Raw genomic sequence first — 19,067 nt, forward strand, 5'->3', positions numbered from 1 at the left:
CTCTTCACTTTGCATCTTTTAAGCTCTGTTTCCAATTCTGTCAATCAATAAACTCCAGGTTTCCACTTAAAGATTCTGTCTTAGGGAGGCCCTCCCTAATAATACTATTTATTTACTTATTTCTTCTTTCTTTTTTTCTTTTTTTTTTTGGCTTTTTTATTTTTTATTATTTATTTATTTTTATGGCCACATATTTATTTATTTCCTATGGCTTATGGAAGCTCCCAGGCTAGGAGTCAAGTCGGAGCTGTAGCTACCAGCCTACTCTGGCATACTCACAGTCATGTGGGATCTGAGGTGTCTGCAACCTACACCACAGCTCATGGCAACACCAGATCCTTAACCCACTGAGTGAGGCCAGGGATTGAACCCGCCTTGTCATGGATACTAGTCCAGTTCCTAACCTGCTTAGCCACAGTGGGAACTCTATAATATGTTATTTAAAGATTATAGAACCAGTCATCCTTTTCCGGTGCTCTGTATGTTTACAGAATTTGTATCACCAGTTGACATGGAATGTGGGTTTGTTTTTGTTTTTTCTTTTTATGACTGCACCTGCAGCATGTGGCTAAGGGTCAAATCAAAGCTGTAGTTGCAGGCCTACACTACAGCCACAGCAACACCAGATCCGAGCCACATCTGCAACCTGTGCCACAGTTTGCAGCAATGCTATATCCTTAACTCACTGAGCAAGGCCAGGGATCTATCCCTTATCCTCACAGATACCATGTTGGGTTCTTAACCCACTGAGCCACGATGGGAATTCCCAGAATGTATTTTAACATTTATTTTCTGATTTCCCTTGAAACTAGAATGTAAGCTCTGTGAGTGTAGCTACATTTTCCTCTTGTTCAGTGCTATTTATTCAGTTCCTAGAAAATCTCAGGTTGATGAGTAATAAAAATTTGTTGTGTTAATGAATGAATCAATGCATTAATTTATTTCTTTTCCTATCCCTTGTATAGTACCCGAAAGGCAGTGGATGAGGAAGAGGAAGCAGTTGAAGAGCGTCGGAATATGCGAACTATTTGGGTGACTGGCAGAAAAGGTTTAACTGAAAGGGAAGCCGCAGCCCTTATAGTGGAAGAAGCCAGAATGATTTTGCAGCAGGACTTAGTTGAAATGGGACTGCAGTGGAATCCATATTCTCTTTCAAATTCTGATACACACTCCTTGACCAGTAGTGAGTCAGAAGTAAAAGAACTCAAATTTATACCCCAAATTAAGAGTTCTTATAAAAGATTAACATCAAAGAAAAAAAGTAACACAATATTTAGTGACTTTTCTGTTAATCATTCACCAAATGCAGTACAAGACTTAGATAAAAGTAGAGAGCATACAAAATCTTTTTATTATAAATTTCGGGATGGGAATCAAGAACATCAGGTACATTCCATTTCCAGAGCAAGAAAACGGACTTCTTTGAATGTAAATAAAAAGAAGCTAGGAACCTCTCTGAATGAGGGGAAAACAAGCACTAAGAAAGTTGTTCAGACTCCTTTATCTGAAAAGACAAAAAAAGCTTTGAATTTCAGTTCAGAAAAGATGAATACAACTTCTCAATCTTGGAAACATAGAAAACATCCAAAACGATTGAGAGACAATAGTCCCATGAAAGACACTAGGATGCATAGAATCAATTTACAAGAGCGGACTAAGTCTAATCCTGTTCATTGTGAAGACTCATTTACCTTAGATGACAATAATATGGAATTTAGAAGTCCCGAGCCATTTGCCAAAAATGTATCTTTTGGTGCTGAGGGAAGATATAACAAAGCATCATTCCTATCACCAACAGAACTAAGTTGTTTGAGGAACAAAAAAATACCTAATGATTTTCTTGTGGAACATTTTACCACAGAATCCCAGAGTAAAAAAGTGACTCGTAAAGCCAATAGTGAGGTTGGTGAAAATGTAAGAGGATTAGCTGTTGAGTCAGAAAAAAAAAATAAAGCACTGATACAAAATGATTCAAAAAACCAGGATGTTTATGTGAAACAACATATCATCCATCCAATTAACCAGTGCCTGGAAAAGCATTTTGATAAACAGACAAACATTTATACTAAACTGAAAAAAATAACAGCAAGACAAATGCCCAGTGAGACAGATAGCAGTTATATGAGTAGAGACTCAAATGTTATTACCAAATGTGAATGTATAAAGTTTAATGCTGAGGAAAATAAATCAAATAATCTTCAGGTATCAGGAGATAACATCAACAGCACTGAGATAACCGATGGAGTCTATCTACCAGGTGGAGCATTTGGTAAATCAAGAGGCCAGCATGAGAATATTCTGAATACCCCTAGAATACTAGAAAAAACAGATGCTTATGCCCCAGAAAAAACTAAAAATAATCATGTTTCTGACATAGGTTTAGATCTCTCTGATTTTGAAGATAGTTTCTGCCTGGATACTCAATCAGAAAAAATAATTCAACAGATGGCAATTGAAAATACCAAGCAAGAAGGAGCAAAGGACACTAACTTGGCAACAGGGATGATTCAGAAGAGCCTAGACAAACAGAGCTCAGTGAGCGCCTTTCAGAGAGAGATTCACATTACTTTTCCTGGTGAACAGCATTCACCAGGAATGACAAATAGAAATCAGTTGAAACATAGGACTGTAGATGATGTGAAAGAAAGCACTGAATCACGTGGGGTTGATAACATGACTCCAGAAAGCTCAATTTCTTATTCTCCAGTACTAGTAGGGGAAAATGGCCTATGTTTTAAGGGCAATGAACTTTCTGTTACTGACTCCCAATTGAATAGTTTTCTTCAAGGTTATCAAACACAAGAAGCTATGAAACCAGTTATACCTCTGGTTCCCCCAAAGAGAACTCCTACTGATATAGAAGTAGAATGTCTGGAAGTTCATGACACAAGTTTGAATTTGAGTGGGAGTTTACTGTTTGACAGTTTCAGTGAAGACTACCTCTTAAAAGAACAACCGTCTGATGTACAAGCAAAAGAATGCCTTCCTTCTGAAAAAACTTCAGTCCATTTCAGTGATTCTATATGTCTGCAACCAGGGGGCCCAATTAAAAAATCAGATATGAGTGAGAATCAAGATAATCAGCAGCCATTGTCTTGTTTCAGTGATGAGTCTATTTTATTTTCAGAAATGGATTCTGCTCAGATGGTTGAAGCTTTGGACAATGTAGATGTACTTCCTATCCAAGAAAAACATAATGCTGCAGTATCTCTTAGAGAATTAGAACTGAGTGATCCATTGATTGTGGGTAATGGTTATCCCCAAAGAGAAGTAATTGGAGCAGATAAAGATGAAAGGTCTCAAAAATCCAAATTAACTGGGGCAAAGCAAGATAATTCATTCACATGGTCAGGAGCATCATTTGATATAAGTCCAGGACTGCAAAGGATTTTAGATAATGTGTCCAGTCCTCTAGAAAATGAAAAGCTAAAATTAACCACTACAGACTTGTCTGGTTTGAAAGGAAAAAATACAGAGGTAAATGACAAACAAGAAGTCATTTCAAATTTGGAGCCAAATCAAGTGCAAGGAACTCCTTTTTCCCTTAATAATGCAGTAAAAGACAATTTTGAGGCACTAGAGAACAAGGTCATTCATGGTAAAACCTCTCTCTTGCTGTGTAAAAAAAACCATATAGTTGATGATAATGGACTCATTCCTCCTACACCCATTCCACTATCTGCTTCTAAGCTGGCACTACCAGATACTCTTGGAACATCTTCTGTAAAACTTTGGAAAAGTAGTGGTGTTTCACAAGTTGGTGGAAGTTACTCATCTGGCTCACCTACAGATAATATAAACCAAGATTTAAGTCCAGAGAGTAGAAATGGTTTCAAAGACAACATTCCTATTAGAGATATGAGTTTTCCCCTGCAGTTGTCACAGAATGGGTTGCAATTAACTCCAGCCTCATGCAGTTCAGAAAGTTTGGCCATAATCGATGTAGCAAGTGACCAAACTCTCTTTCAAACATTTGTGAAGGAGTGGCAGAGCAAAACTCGATTTTCCATCTCACTGGCTTGTGAAAAGATCAGTAATTTGACATCTTCTAAAAATGCTACTATTGGTGGTAGATTTAGGCAAGGTAAGAAATTTTGTTTACATTTATATGTAAATTAGTGGACTGAGATGGGACTGAAATTTTTCAGTACTGGATATTAAATGTAATATATTTGTTCAAAGTTTAATAAGTTTCTCCTATGTAGGTTTACATGTAGAACAGTCTTATTGTTCAGCACAAGTAGATTAACAGTAGTTACCTGCTTGTATAAGAGATGCGGGACCTCAGGACACATGGTTAGGAAAGCTGAGCACTAAGGCCAAGAGCTCAAGCTGGGGGACTGAAAAAGTACAGACCATCAGGATATACTTTTGTTCCTCTGGCTCAGATCCATTGTTCTACGTGCGGTCTAGTTATACCTGTATCTCCCTCCTTCCAAGTATGCCAGAGATCCCATCTAAACAGGCTTTTTATAGCAGCTTCCCATTTTAGGCGGCTCATTGGGAGTTCCTTACCAGTGTTGTCTCACGGGACACTGACCCAGCAGTCAAGCTTATCGCTTATCGCTGCTAGGGCACCACAGCTGATGTGGCTGGTTTAGGGGCCAGAGTTGGAACAGCGTTTGACAGCTTGATGCTTGGGTATACCCAGAACCTGTCTCTCAAACAGCAGTTCTTTTGACTTTGTCATTCTGAACCTTGTGCTGTCTAAGGCCAGAGGGCTCCTCGATGATTGTTTTCCTCATCCTTTTTATCTTGTGAAGCTCTGAAGGTCTCCACATGTCCCTGCTGCTTCAACTCCCAGCCATGCCTAGTGTTACTGTGTGCTGCTAGTTACATATATATAACACAGTGATTCAACATTTTTATAAGTTATGTTCCATTTAATGTTGTTATAAAATAATGGCCATATTTCCTTGTGCTGTACAATATATCCTTGTAGCTAATTTATTTTATAAATAGTAGTTTGTACCACTTAATCCCCTACTGCCATTTTGCCTCCCCTCCTCTTCCTCCCCTCTCCCCAATGGTAACCACTAGTATGCTTTCCATATTTGTGAAACTGTTTGTTTTGTTGTATTCATTCTTTTATTTATTAAGTTCCAAGTTGTAAGTAATAACAGTATTTGTGTTGGACTTATTTCACTTAGCGTTAATACCTTCTAGGTACATCCATGTTGCAATGGCAGACATGTTGGTTTTTATTAAGCATCATTGCTTATGAATTATTTTCTCTTAAATTGTAGTATTCTTATTCACTTATATAATCACAGAAGTACATAGCAAATTGGAACTATATTTTTCACAATGTACATTAGCTGTGTTTTCCAAGACTTGATCTCAAGGAGAACTTGTACCTTCACTGCTAGTCAAGAATTCTGTGCTGAAATGTTGATCCCATAGCTTCACAGAACTCTTCCAGGTTTTCAAAGAATTGAAACTTTTGGGCAAGTAATGCCCTATATTCCTGTCTTATTTCATGACAGTCATGATTCTGTATTATGTGGGATAGGTGTAGTCAGCTTGACAGCCTATTGTGGAAATCAAAGATTTGATCAAATTTCTTAAATCCCTACCTTTATGAATGAATTTGTACATAAAGTTCTGAGGATTTTGATATTCAGTTCAGGAATGTGTTAATGACAAGTTTTATATGCTTTCAGTATTGACACTCTTTCCATTTTTTATTCAATCATGAAATTGAGTACATTTTCTGTGCTAGAGGTTAGAGGAATAAAATCATTCATTTTAATTTAAGAAATATGAGCCAGTTTTTTTCCAGGTATTGGGGATATAATTGTAAATAAGATAGATTAGTTTTTGACCTATGTCTTTGTGAAATTGAAAGTATATTATTTTGGAAAAAATTATTGACTCCAAATACAAAAATCATATCTAATTCTTCACTAAGAAGTAAGACTCAATTTTTTTGGAGTTTCTAAATGTTCAGAAATGCTGAGTTGGCTACAAATTTTTGTAGTGTACATGTAGCCTTTGTTTTTGTTTGAGTTATAGAAATTCAAGATGAAGATTTTGAAAAATTTTAAAAGTTAAATTTAAACATTTTATTTATTATTGTAGGCCTATTTTAAGAAATCTTTGATTTTTCATAGTAACAATTATTTTAATTGATGGGAAACCTAAGCAGATCTTATATGCACTTGAAAATGACTACCCACATGATGCATATTGTAGGGATTTGAAAAATTTCCTTATCAAATAAATTTTATTATTATTATCTTTGTTTTAATGTTTAACTTAGTGGCTTTATTTTTGGAGGTTTTTAACTATATTACTTTTTATTTATATAGTTAGTTCCCCTCAGGAAGCCCCTGTTAGAAATGATGGATTTCCCATTAAAGGTTGTGATGACATTTTGGTGGTTGGACTAGCAATATGTTGGGGTGGAAGAGATGCCTACTATTTTTCATTGCAGAAGGAGCAAAAGCATTCTGGTAAGTAATCACTATTTGGCTAAATCACCATATAATTTTAATATAACCTCTATGAGGATAATGACTCATTTGTTGAGAATAGTTTCCTGATATTCTCCTAGAATTTATTTTTAGGATTAAAAAAAGCTTTTGTTGGGAGTTCCCACTGTGGCACAGTGTGTTAAGGATCTGGCGTCTCTGTGGGGGTGTGGGTTCCATCCCAGCCTGATGCAGTGAGGTCAGGATTCACTGTTGCTACAGCCGTGGTGTAGGTCATAGATGCAGCTCAGATTGGATTCCTGTCCCAGGAACTTCCATATGCTGCAGGTGTGGCAAAAAAATATAATAATTTTTAAAAGCCTTTAAAAAGTATAGTGTGTATTGTACATATTATTTCATGAATGAACTAGAATGTTATAAGAAGGACCCCCCTGGAGTTCTCATGTGGCACAGCAGGTTAAAGATCTGGCATAGTCACTTCTGTGGCTCAGGTCACTGCTGTGGTATGGGTTTGATCCCTTGCCTGGGAACTTCCTTCCATATGCTGAGGAAGTGGCCAAAAAGAAGAAGCACACTACCTTACTCCCTTCTTCTTCTTCTTTCTTTTTTTTTTTTTTTTTTTTTTTTTATTGGCTGTTTAGGGCCGCACCTGTGGCATATGGAAGTTCTAAGGCTAGTGGTTGAATCAGAGCTGCAGCTGTGGGCCTACACCACAGCCACAGCAATGCAGGATCCAAGCCGTGCCTATGACCTATGCCACAGCTATGGCAATGCTGGATCCTTAATCTACTGAGCAAGGATTGGACACTCATCCTCATGGATACTAGTTGGGTTCTTAACCCACCGAGCCACAATGGGGACCTCCCTTTACTCCTTTCTGCTTGTCACATAGAGCTGTTAAAACTGTGCTTTTTTCCTCAGGGGTAGTGGAGGCTTAAGAACTCCCTGGCCACCTTAAAGATTTGTTTTTGAAGACCGGATCATAGCAATTTCTTTCCAGACTTTTTCCCTCCTATGGGCTGTGTCTGGAACTCATTTAGAGGCAGTGACGAGTGAGACATCTGCAGTGGTTGAATCACAAAGGCTTTGGAGAAATCTTTGGAATTAAAAGAATATGATCTAGAAATATCTTGTGATCTGATTGTGGTTGTTGGATACCTAGCTGTTATTTATTTATTTATTTATTTATTTATTTATTTTAGACAGGACTAGAATTAATAAGGAAACATTTTAAAAGATGATGTAGAGGGAGTTCCTCTTGTGGCTCAGTGGAAATGAATCCAACTAGTAACCATGAGGGTGCGGATTCCATCCCTGGCCTTGCTCAGTGGACTAAGGATCTGGTGTTGCCGTGAGCTGTGGTGTAGGTCGCAGACACAGCTCAGATCCTGAGTTGCTGTGGCTGTGGCATAGGTTGGCAGCTGTAGCTCAGATTAGACCCCTAGCCTGGGAACTTCCATATGCCGCAGGTATGGCCCTAAAAAGCAAAAAAAAAAAAAAAAAAAAAAAAAAAAAAAAGATGATGTATAATGTCTGTTCCTGAATAAGCATGAAGTATTTTTAGTTGTTTTGTAGGAAAATATGTTAAGTCAGTAGTTACTTGAATTTCTACTTCTTTTATTTTAGATGTAATATTGTGCTTTCATACTAAACTGCCCTTTAAAAGGAGTTCCTTTAAAATTCATTCAAAGTGACTTTTCTGTCTTTAATTCTACATTCTGAGAAATGTAAATTTATTTTTTAGGAGTCTTAATATTTAGAATTTTCTCCAGCCTAATTAAATAGAGCATTATAGTTCACCTAGCTCAAACCTTAATTTTTAGATTACAAAGCACTGCATCTATTTCATCTGTATAGCCAATATGACCTGGATAAGATAAGGTCATGCTGAACTAAACTCTGAGGCTTCTGAGTCTTTTTCATTCTTGGCACTAAAGATTGCTCCTTCAAATGAATGTATGTACTTTTTGCTTTAAGACTCTTTTTTTTTTTTTTTAAAGAAATTAGTGCCAGTTTGGCACCCCCATCTCTGGATCCAAGCCTGACTGTGAAAGAGAGAATGTGGCACCTTCAATCTTGCCTTCAAAAGGAATCTGATAAAGAACGTTCTGTTATCATCTATGACTTCATCCAGAGCTATAAAACTCTTCTTCTGTCATGTGGTATCTCCCTGGAACAAAGTTATGAGGATCCTAAGGTTCCCTGTCTTATTTAAAAATTTTTTACATATTGGAAAAAAAATATATATGTATTTAATGTTTACGGTTAATTCTTAAGTGACTTGGTATTTATTTAGCTCCAACAGTGCAGCTTAAGTGTTTCAGAGTAGTTACTCTTTGGTCCAGTAATTTCATCCACCCAGAACAGAATACAGGAGTTCCCATTGTGGCGCAGTGGTTAACGAATCCGACTAGGAACCATGAGGTTGCGGGTTCAATCCTTGCCCTTGCTCAGTGGGTTAACAATCCAGCGTTGCCGTGAGCTGTGGTGTAGGTCGCAGACGCGGCTCGGATCCTGCATTGCTGTTGCTCTGGCGTAGGCTGGCAGCTACAGCTCTGATTAGACCCCTAGCCTGGGAACCTCCATATGCCGCAGGAGTGGCCCAAGAAATGGCAAAAAGACAAGGAAAAAAAAATTTTTTTCATTCTAGTTATAAGTTCTAAATTTTCTGTCTCATAGTAAATTAGAAATGAAAGGAGAGACGTCAGATTTAGATACATGATAGCAGGATGTTTCAGATATCCATGAGGATAAATGCAGAAAATAGTAAAAGATATAGATATAAAAGATCAAGAAGAATAGTAGTTGGGGGACATTTAGCATAGGAACAAATCACTTTCCTAGCCCCTGCAAACTTTTCCATGTGATAGCAAAGTCATAATGATGACTGAGTTATTAAGGAAAGGATAACTTAGGTTATTGTAATACACACTTAATAGTATAATGCACTCTCAGAAGACATTTATTGAGTTCCCACTGTAGCACAGTGGGTTAGGAATCTGCAGTCAGCGGCTTGGGTCACTGGCTTGGGTGTGGATTTGATCACTGGCCCTGCACAATGAGTTGAAGAATCTGACATTGCCACAGCTGTGATATAGGTTGTAGTTGTGGCTACAATCCCTAGCCTGGAGGTTGAACTTCCATCTGCTGTGGGTGTAGCCATAACATTAAAAAAAAAAAAAAAAAAGAAGACATTTATTCATGGGATTATAGCCCTCAAAGGAATATCATTTTTTCTCTCGTTGAAACTAGATACGAGGCATGTGGAATATTAATTTTCAGTTGAGATAGAATACTAATTGGTTGTTATTATCAATATAACCGATAATAATAAGATACTTTTTGATTTCTTTAGCTTTTATAGAAAAGTGTTTTTTTTTTTCTCATTTTAGGGTCACACCTGAGGCATGTGGAAGCTTCCAGGCTAGGGATTGAATTGGAGCTATAGCTGCTGGCCTACACCACAGCCATAGCAACCAGGATCCAAACTGCTTCTGCAGCCTACACCACTGCTTATGGAAATGCCTGATCCTCTACAGACTGAGTGAGGCCACGGATCAAACCTGCATCCTCATGGATATTAATTGGGTTTGTTACCACTGAGCCACAATGGGAACTCCTTTGGCAAAGACTTTTGAAGACAGTATCTGATAAACAATTATCATTTTCTGTACTTCAAGCCGGACTTGGTTTATATGTGATAAATTTCATATAATTGCTAAGCTGAACTTTACTGGATCACTTAATTTGATGTTCCAGAGTCCAAAATGAGAATAATGGGTAATATGAGCTTATTAAAAGTACAGTAGCATCTCAGATTTATATGGCACCTTGGACATAAACTGTTTGAAATATTCCATGCTTGGTTTTGTTAACCAAAACACTTTTGATGTAAGAATATGAACTACTAGCCTATAAAATTTCACTTTTACCAGAAACATTTATCAGCTCTTACATCAGACTGTCTTATTCAGTACCCCTAAAAGAGCTCTGATCACCAGTTTCTAATGGTTGGTGGGGATTGCTGGTGGTTTCTCCATACCTCTAGCAGTTCTCTGCATACTAGCTGGGTATCCTACAATTCAGTTCAATTCTATCACTATCTACTTGGAAGTAGCATTAAATCCTATAGGTTAAGGTCTCAGTCCCATAAGCCACTAACTTCAGACGCCAGTTTCAAGCCCTTTTTGTTCTTTGTGCTTCTGGTCAACCAACTGTAAATAAATCAGAAGGTCCTACAACCCCTGCCTTGAATTTGATTAATTTGCTTGAGCAGCTCACTCAACTCAGGAAACTAGTTTACTCACTAGATAATTAGTTTATTGCAAAGAATATTAAAGTGTAGAGATCAACAGCCAGATGAAGTTACACGTAAGGCAAGGTTTGTAAGAAGAAGCCTGGAGCTTCTGTGCCCTTTCCAAGCTTGCTGCTCTCCCTGCATGTCCATGTGGTCACCAGCCCAGAAGCTCTCTGAACCCTGTCCTTTTGGGGTTTTATACAGGCTTCATTACATAGGCACAGTTAATCAAATAATTGGCCACTCATGATCAATTAGCCTCTAGTCCCTTCCCCCTCTCAGGAGTTTGAGGGGGTGGAACCAGCTTTCCTATCACAGGATTGATAACCTCTGGCAACCAGCCCCCATTCTTCTGTGACCTTGGGGTATTTCAAGTCTCTTCATTAGCATAACTAAGGTAACTTTATTTCTCTTGCTAAGACCAAATTTATATTTCTTATTATAATTTACAAGATCACAGCCCCCTATAAAACTAAATTCTTAACCTGGAAAGGAAGTTAACTGAGTCATATAGTAATTATTGAAGTTATGAACAAGACTTATATCTCCTTATTCTAAGTCCAATTTCTGTCTGCTGAAATCTAGTATTAGAAACTACAGGCCTAGAATTCCCATTGTGGCTCAGAGGTTAACGAACCCAACTGGTATCCATGACACATGTTGGATTCCTCAACTCGCTCAGTGAATTGAGGATCTGGTGTTGCCATGAGCTATAGTATAGGTTGCAGATATGGCTCTGATCCCACCTTACTGTGGCTGTGGTGTGGGCCTATAGGCCAGCAGCTATAGCTCCAATTGGACCCTTAGCCTGGGAACCTCCATATGCCTCAGGTGTGGCCTTCAAAAGACAAAGACAAAAAGAAAAAGAAAAGAAACTAAAGATCTTCTGGTCTCAAAGGGAAGCTAAAAATAGCAGTTAAATAATGAGTTGGGGAGTTCCCAAAATAAATCCGACTAGAAACTATAAGGTTGCTGGTGAGATCCCCGGCTTCGCTCAGTGAGTTAAGGACCTGGCATTGGCGTGAGCTGTGGTGTAGGTCGCAGATGAGGCTTGGATCCTGAGTTGCTGTGGCTGTGGCATAGGCTGGCAGCTGTATCTCCAATTTGATTCTACCCCTAGCCTGGGAACTTCCATATGCCATGGGTGTGGCCCTAAAAGGCAAAAAAAAAAAAAAAAAAAAAAATTAAAAAAATAAGGAGTTGGTTGGTCATGGTGACAGCTTCTCATCTTGAGGGAAGGTCTGGAGGTGTTCTAAAACACTAAATATGAATCTGGTAATATTCTCACCCCTTCTAATATTGAAAGAATTAGATAAACCTATAACTATATAGGCCAATACTTTTTTTTCTTTTTTTCTTTTTTTTGGCTTTAGGGCTGCACCTGTGACATATGAAAGTTCACAGTCTAGGGGTTGAATTGGAACTGCGGCTGCTGGCCTCCACCACAGCCTCAGAAACAGGATCCAAGCCATGTCTGTGGCCTACACCACAGCTCATGGCAATGCCAGATCCTTAACCCACTGAGCCAGGCCAGGGGTCAAACCCACATCCTCATGGATAGTAATTGGATTCTTTTCTGCTGTGCTACAAAGGGGAACACCCTAGGCCCATCTTTATTATAGTAATAGGTAAGCCAGAATCAGCCTCTGTGAAGAAGAGTTCAGCTGTATTTTCAGAAACATGATTTTTGTTCACTGAGAGGGACTTGGTTTTCAGGCCTACTTCTGAAGTAGTTCAGCAGAGCACTGCAGTAAATGGAAAAGTATAAATTTTCCTTCTTTGATGGCAACTGATCTTATTGGTTTAAAACTTGCATTCTGGTACAATTATCCTTTGTTTCTACTCTCCTGGAAGGACCACTGAATAAGTATTAAGTTAAAAATGAATGAGACTGGAAATGAGCTTTCTTTTTTCCTTTTTTAATTTGAGTGCAGAAATGACCTTTAAAAATCAAGAAAACATTCTGATTGTTTTCCCATTCAGGTGGCATGCTGGTTACTAGATCCAGATTCCAAGGAGCCGACTCTTCACAGCATAGTTTCCTGTTTTATTCCTCATGAACTTCCACTCCTGGAAGAGATAGAGACTGGCCAAGGAATTCAAAGTCTAGGGCTGAATGTCAACACTGAGCATTCTGGGAGATACAGAGCATGTGTAGAATGTATTCTCATTTTCAGTTCTATGAATCAACTCAATTCTTTGTTGAAGAAGGAAAACCTTCAAGGTAAAAAACACAGTTCTTGGCATTTTTATGATGTTATAGACTGGGAATAGTTATGTATTTAGCCATTCTTTATCACAGGTGAATAAGTTATACTTTTTATATAAACTGTTACTTTTGATTGTCTAGTATGGGGATCAACAAATTTTTTTTTTCTGTAAAAGGCCAGATGGTGAATATTTCTGGTGTTGCAGCCCAAACAGTCTCAGTCACAAATATTCAGCTCTGCCATCATAGCAAAAAAGCAGCTATAGACAATATCAAAATAAATGTTCCAATAAAATTTATTTGCGAAAACAGACACCTGGCCCTAGTTTGGCCATAGTTTGCTGTACTCTGGCTCTGTTTCAATGAAGTAAATTAGTGGCATTTTATTCATTTATTCCTAATTTTATTTTTTTTCAACATTTTTTTTTTTTTTTTTTTTTTTTTGGTCTAAAAAGGGCGGCACCCATGGCATATGGAGGTTCCCAGGCTAGGGGTCAAATCGGAGCTGTAGCTGGTGGCCTATACCACAGCCACAGCAATGCCAGATCCGAGACACATCTGTGACCTACACCTTAGCTCATGGCTACACCAGATCCTTAACCCACTGAGCAAGGCCAGGGATCGAAATCATGTCCTCATGGATACTAGTCAGATTCGCTCCCGCTGAGCCACAGCAGGAACTCCTCCTACTTTTATTTTGAATGTTATTAAATGATTTTTATTATTCGTACTTAGAATATATCTTTCATGGATTTAAAAAAGTGAACTGTTTTATTTTTAGAACTATTAACAGTAATTTTTTTTTAGCAAAGCGTATTCATGTAAATCTTTTTTTCCCTCACGACAAATAGCATGGATTTATTGTGCAGGCTGCTGGCCCAGACTGAGTACCTTGACTTCTGAGAGCATAATATATGCTTATGGTAAAAATGGTGGAGTGGAACAAAGGAGATATAAGCCATAGATTTATTGGCTAATTAATAAATACTAGAAATAGTAGACTGATGAATTCACAGTATCTAGACTATTTTTTTTGTGAGAGACCTTGGCCAAGCTACTTTAATTCTCTAAGTCTGGTTCTTTTAATGTTATTTTAAGTATTAAATGATACAGAGAACTTAGTGCAGTGTTTGCTACAGAGTAGGTATTCATTATTGTTTTAGTTGATGGTGATTATTATTACTCCAGTACAAACACTCTGTGCTGGTAGTAGTGTTCTCTGTAGCATCACCAGGAGAATAATACAGAAGACTAGATTGACTTAATTGTTCATGGGACACTTTCTTTTCTTTTTTTGTCATTTTAGGGGCACACCCACACACCCATAGCATATGGAGGTTCCCAGGCTAAGGGTCCAATCGGAGCTACAGCTGCCGGCCTACACCAGAGCCACAGCAATGTGGGATCCCAACGGCATCCGCAACCTACACCACAGCTCACAGTAATGCCAGATCCTTAACCCACTGAGCAAGGCCAGGGATCGCAACCTGAGTCCTCATGGATGCTAGTTGGGTTTGTTAATCGATGAGCCACGACGGGAACTCTGGGACACTTTCTTAAGTGATGTTAATTAGCAGCTCTTCAACAGGCATTGTAATATTTCAAACTCAGCTTCTCCAAGCCACTCTAGGCCAGCCAAGGAGCGGGAATACACAGCACACATGCCTCAGGACTACTTCTGTGTCTATGGACAGTTACGCTGAGTGAACATAGCTCAATCCCTCTTGGTCTGCCTAGTCTGTCCCTAGGATAGGCCTCCTGGGTAGTCCTTATAGTTTCTGGACAGTGACATTTGATGACGGTTATATGAATCAGTCTGGAACTTTTTAGATATTTGTTGTCCATTATCAGATTTATGTTTTCAGTCTGATTAGGAGACTGTTCCACTATTTAAAGACAGTTTTTCACCTTTAAAAAAAGAAGACTGATTTTCCTTTCCAGCAAATACAAAAAATTCTCTACATATTTTTTTTTTTAGCTTTCGTGATTTTTTTTCCTCTGTGCCATGAAAGGTGCTTTTTTCCTGCAAATTTTCAAAAGTAGGTGACTGGGAGGTGTTAAATGCATTCTTGTATGGTGTTAAATATTTCTTATTAAAAGAATCCATGGAATTGAAGTTCAGTGAGATAAGTGAGTTTTTTTGGAAAGAATGTGAACAGCTACCAAATTTTATTTGGAAATAATTATTTTAAGATGTGCTTGTTTATTTTAATGGGCCTCCAGAATTTTCATCTTTTTCTCTTCTCATCCTCTTGCCTATAGAGGGTGGGGTGTATGTTCTAGGTGCCTTTTCCCAGTAGACAGCTGAATTTTATTTGGGTATGAAAAATATTAATAACAGAATATGTTTTTGCTTAATTTGACCCAGGACAAAGTATCCTGTTCTCTTCACTTGGTTCAATTAGGCCCTTTCTAGAGTAGTTTGAATATAAATGGGATAAATTTCTAGGTATGGAGTGAGTTGATTTCTCTCTTCCCAAAGGACCTCAGCCATGCAGATTTATATAGTCCTGATCTTTCTTTCTGTAACACTCATCATTGGTTCATGTATGATCCTTTTATTATTCATTATTATTTTAATAATATAATGAATAACTGAATAACACATTAGTAACATATATTTGTCTACCTATGTACTCTTTAAAAAATTTTTTATTATAGTTGTTTACAATGTTCTGTCAATTTCTGCTATACAGCAAAGTGACCCAGTCATGCATATATATACATTCTTTTTCTCATATTATCTTCCATCATATTCTATCCCAAGTAATTGGATATAGTTCCCTGTGCTATACAGTAGGACCTCATTGTTTATCCATTCTAAATGTAGTAGTTTGCATCTACTACCCCAAACTCCCAGCCATCCTGCTCCCCTCCTCCCCCTTGGCAACCACAAGTCTGTTCTCCATGTCTGAGTCTGTTTCTCTTCTGTAGATAGGTTCATCTGTGCCGTATTTTTGATTCTACATAAAAAGTGATATCATATGATAGGACTTTCTTTTTCTGACTTACCTCTTTTAGTATGAGAATCTCTTGTTGCATCAAATGGCATTTTTTGTTCTTTTGTATGGCTGAGGTAGTGTATGTATACCACATCTTCTTAATCCATTCATCTGCTGATGGACATTTAGGTTGTTTACATGTCTTGGCTATTGTGAATAGTGCTGCAGTGACATAAAGGGTGCAAGTATCTTTTTGAGTGAAAGTTTTGTCTGGATATATGCCCAGGAAGGTGATTGGTGGATCATATGGTAGTTCTATATTTAGTTTTCTGAGGAACCAGAAAACTGGTTTCCATACTGTTGTCCTTAGTGGTTGTACTAATTTATATTCCCACCAACAGTGTAGGAGGATTCCCTTTTCTCCACACCTTCTCCAGCATTTGTTATTTGTAGACTTATTAATGATAGCCATTCTGGTCATTGTGAAGTGGTATGTCACTGTAGTTTTGATTTGCATTTCTCTAATACTTAGTGATGCTGAGCTTTTTTTTCATGTGCCTGTTGGCCATTCATATGTCTTCTCTGGAGAAATGTCTGTTTAGGTCTTCTGCCCCTTTTTCAATTGGGTTGTTTGGTTTTTGGCTGTTGAGTTGTATGAGTTGTTTGTATATTTTAGAGATTAACCCTTGTTAGTTATATCACTTGCAACTATTTTCTCCCATTTCTCATAGGTTATCTTTTTGTTTTGTAAATGGTTTCCTTTTCTGTGCAAAAGCTTGTAAGTTTGATTAGATTCTGTTGGTTTATTTTTGTTTTTATTTTTCTTGCCTTAGGAGACTGACTTAAGAAAACGTTTGTAAGATATCAGAGAATGTTTTGCTTATGTTCTCTTCTAGGAGTTTTATGATATCTTGTCTTACATTTAAGTCTTTAAGCCATTTTGAGTTTATTTTTGTGCATGGTGTGAGGGTGTGTTCTAGTTTTATTGGTTTACATGTAGCTGTCCAGTTTTCCCAGTGCCACTTGCTGAAGAGACCTTTTCCTATTTTATTTTATTATTTTATTTTATTTTATTTTATTTATTTTTGCTTTTTAGGGCTGCACTCATGGCATATGGAAGTTCCTAGGCTAGGTGTCCAATTGAAGCTACAGCTGTCAGCCTATGCTACAGCCACAGCAGTGAAGGATCCTAGCGGAATCTGTGACCTACACCACACCTCACTGCACTGCCAGATCTTTAACCCACTGAGAGAGGCCAGGGATCAAACCTGCATCCTCATGGGTAATAGTCAGATTTATTTCTGCTGCACCACAAAGGGAACTCCCCATTTTATATTCTTGCCCCTTTTGTCAAAGATTAATTGACCATAGGTATCTGGGTTTATTTCTAGGTTCATTTTTGGGTTCTCTATTCTGTTCCTTTCATCTGTATATCTGTTTTTGTACCAGTACCACATAGTCTGGATTATTGTAGCTTTGTAATATTGCCTGAAGTCTGAGAGAGTTTTACCTACTGCTTGTTTTTTTTTCCCTCAGGATTGCTTTGGCAATTCTGAGCCTTTTAGGGTTCCATGTAAATTTTTGGATTGTTTGTTCTAGTTCTGTGAAAAATGTCATGGGTAATTTGATAGGGATTGCATTAAATGTGTAGATTGCTTTGGATAGTATGGCCATTTTAACCGTATTAATTCCTCTAATCCAGGAGCATGGGATGTCTTTTTATTGCTTTGAATCCTCTAAATTCCCTTGATTAATGTTTTATCTTTCTCAGCATATAAGTCTTTCACCTCCTTAGTCAGGTTTAGTCCTAGGTATTTAATTTTGGGGGTGCAATTTTAAAAGATATTGTATTTTTTATTTCTTATCTAATATTTCATTGTTAGTATACAGAAGTGCAACCGACTTCTGAATGTTAATCTTGAATCCTGATAGTTTGCTGAATTTGTTGATCAGTTTGAATATTTTTTGTGTAGTCATTAGGGTTTCTATATATAGTATCCTGTCATCTGTACAGAGTGACAATTTTACTTCTCTTCCAATTTGGATGCCTTTTATTTCTTTGGTTTGTTTTATTGCTGTGGTTAGGATTTCCATACTACATTGAATAAAGGTGGTGAGAGTGGGCATCCTTGTCTTATTTCAGATTTTAGCAGGAAGGCTTTCAGGGTTTTTTTTGTTGAGTATTATGTTGTGGGTTTGCCATAAGTGGCTTTTATTATGTTAAGATATATTCCCTATATACTCACTTTGGTAAGAGATGGTTTTTTTGCTTATTTTTTGGTCTTTTTTTTTTTTTTTTTTTTTTGGTCTATTTAGGGCCACATCTACAACATATGGAAGTTCCCAGGCTAGGGGTCGAATCAGAGCTGCAGCTGCCAGCCTAAGCCACAGCTACAGCAATGTGGAATCTGAGGCACATCTGCAACCTACATCACAGCTCATGGCAGAAGCTGGATCCTTAACCCACCGAGTGAGGCCACGGATCAAACCAGCATCTTCATGGATACTGGTAGGATTCATTACCGCTGAACCATGACAAGTTTTTATCATGAACAGATGTTGGATTTTGTCAAATGCTTTTTCTGCATATATTGAGATGATCATGTGTTTTTGACTTTTCTTCTGTTAATGTGGTATATGACGATTGATTTGTATATGTTGAATTGTCCTTGTGAACTTGGGATGAATCCCACTAGGTTGTGGTATATTATCTTTTTATGTGTTATTGGATTTGGTTAGCTAAAATTCTGTGGAGATTTTTGCATTTATATTCATCAAAGATATTGGCTTATAATTTTCTTTTTTTGGTAGTATCCTTGGTTTTGATATTAGGGTGATGGTGACTTCATTGAGTATCTTTGGGAGTGTTCCTTCTTTTTCAGTCTTTTGGAAAAGTTTAAGAAGTTTGGGTATAAATTCTTCTTTGTTTGGTAGAATTTGCCTGTGAAGCCATCTGGTCCTGGACTTTTGTTTTTAGGGGGTGTATTGATTATATATTCAATTTCATTTCTAGTGATCAGTCTGTTCAGTTGATCTATTTCTTCTTGATTCAGTTTTGGCAGGCTGTATGTCTATAAGAAAGTTGTCCATTTCTTCTAGGTTGTCAAATTTGTTGGTATATAATTGTTCATAGTATTCTCTTATGGTTTGTTTTTGTTTTGTTTTGTTTTTGGTATTTCTGCAGT

The 19,067-nt window shown here is 37.6% G+C and overlaps 1 protein-coding gene across 7 annotated transcripts in view; it reads left to right on the forward strand.

The window, feature by feature from the left end:
• Positions 1 to 19,067, forward strand: part of POLQ (DNA polymerase theta) — a 145,866-nt gene that overhangs the window by 78,537 nt on the left and 48,262 nt on the right. For all 7 annotated transcript variants that reach the window (XR_002337886.1, XR_002337885.1, XM_021070283.1 and 4 more), the window contains 4 exons: positions 966 to 4,084; positions 6,312 to 6,455; positions 8,435 to 8,631; positions 12,715 to 12,955. Coding sequence is in view for 5 of the 7 variants with exons in the window: in XM_021070283.1 (XP_020925942.1) it covers positions 966 to 4,084; positions 6,312 to 6,455; positions 8,435 to 8,631; positions 12,715 to 12,955 (3,701 nt within the window). In the remaining 2 variants the exon portion in view is untranslated. The remainder of the gene's footprint in view (positions 1 to 965; positions 4,085 to 6,311; positions 6,456 to 8,434; positions 8,632 to 12,714; positions 12,956 to 19,067) is intronic.

Source organism: Sus scrofa, chromosome 13 (genome assembly GCF_000003025.6).
Source record: "Sus scrofa isolate TJ Tabasco breed Duroc chromosome 13, Sscrofa11.1, whole genome shotgun sequence".
In the NCBI taxonomy this organism is placed as follows: Eukaryota; Metazoa; Chordata; class Mammalia; order Artiodactyla; family Suidae; genus Sus; species Sus scrofa.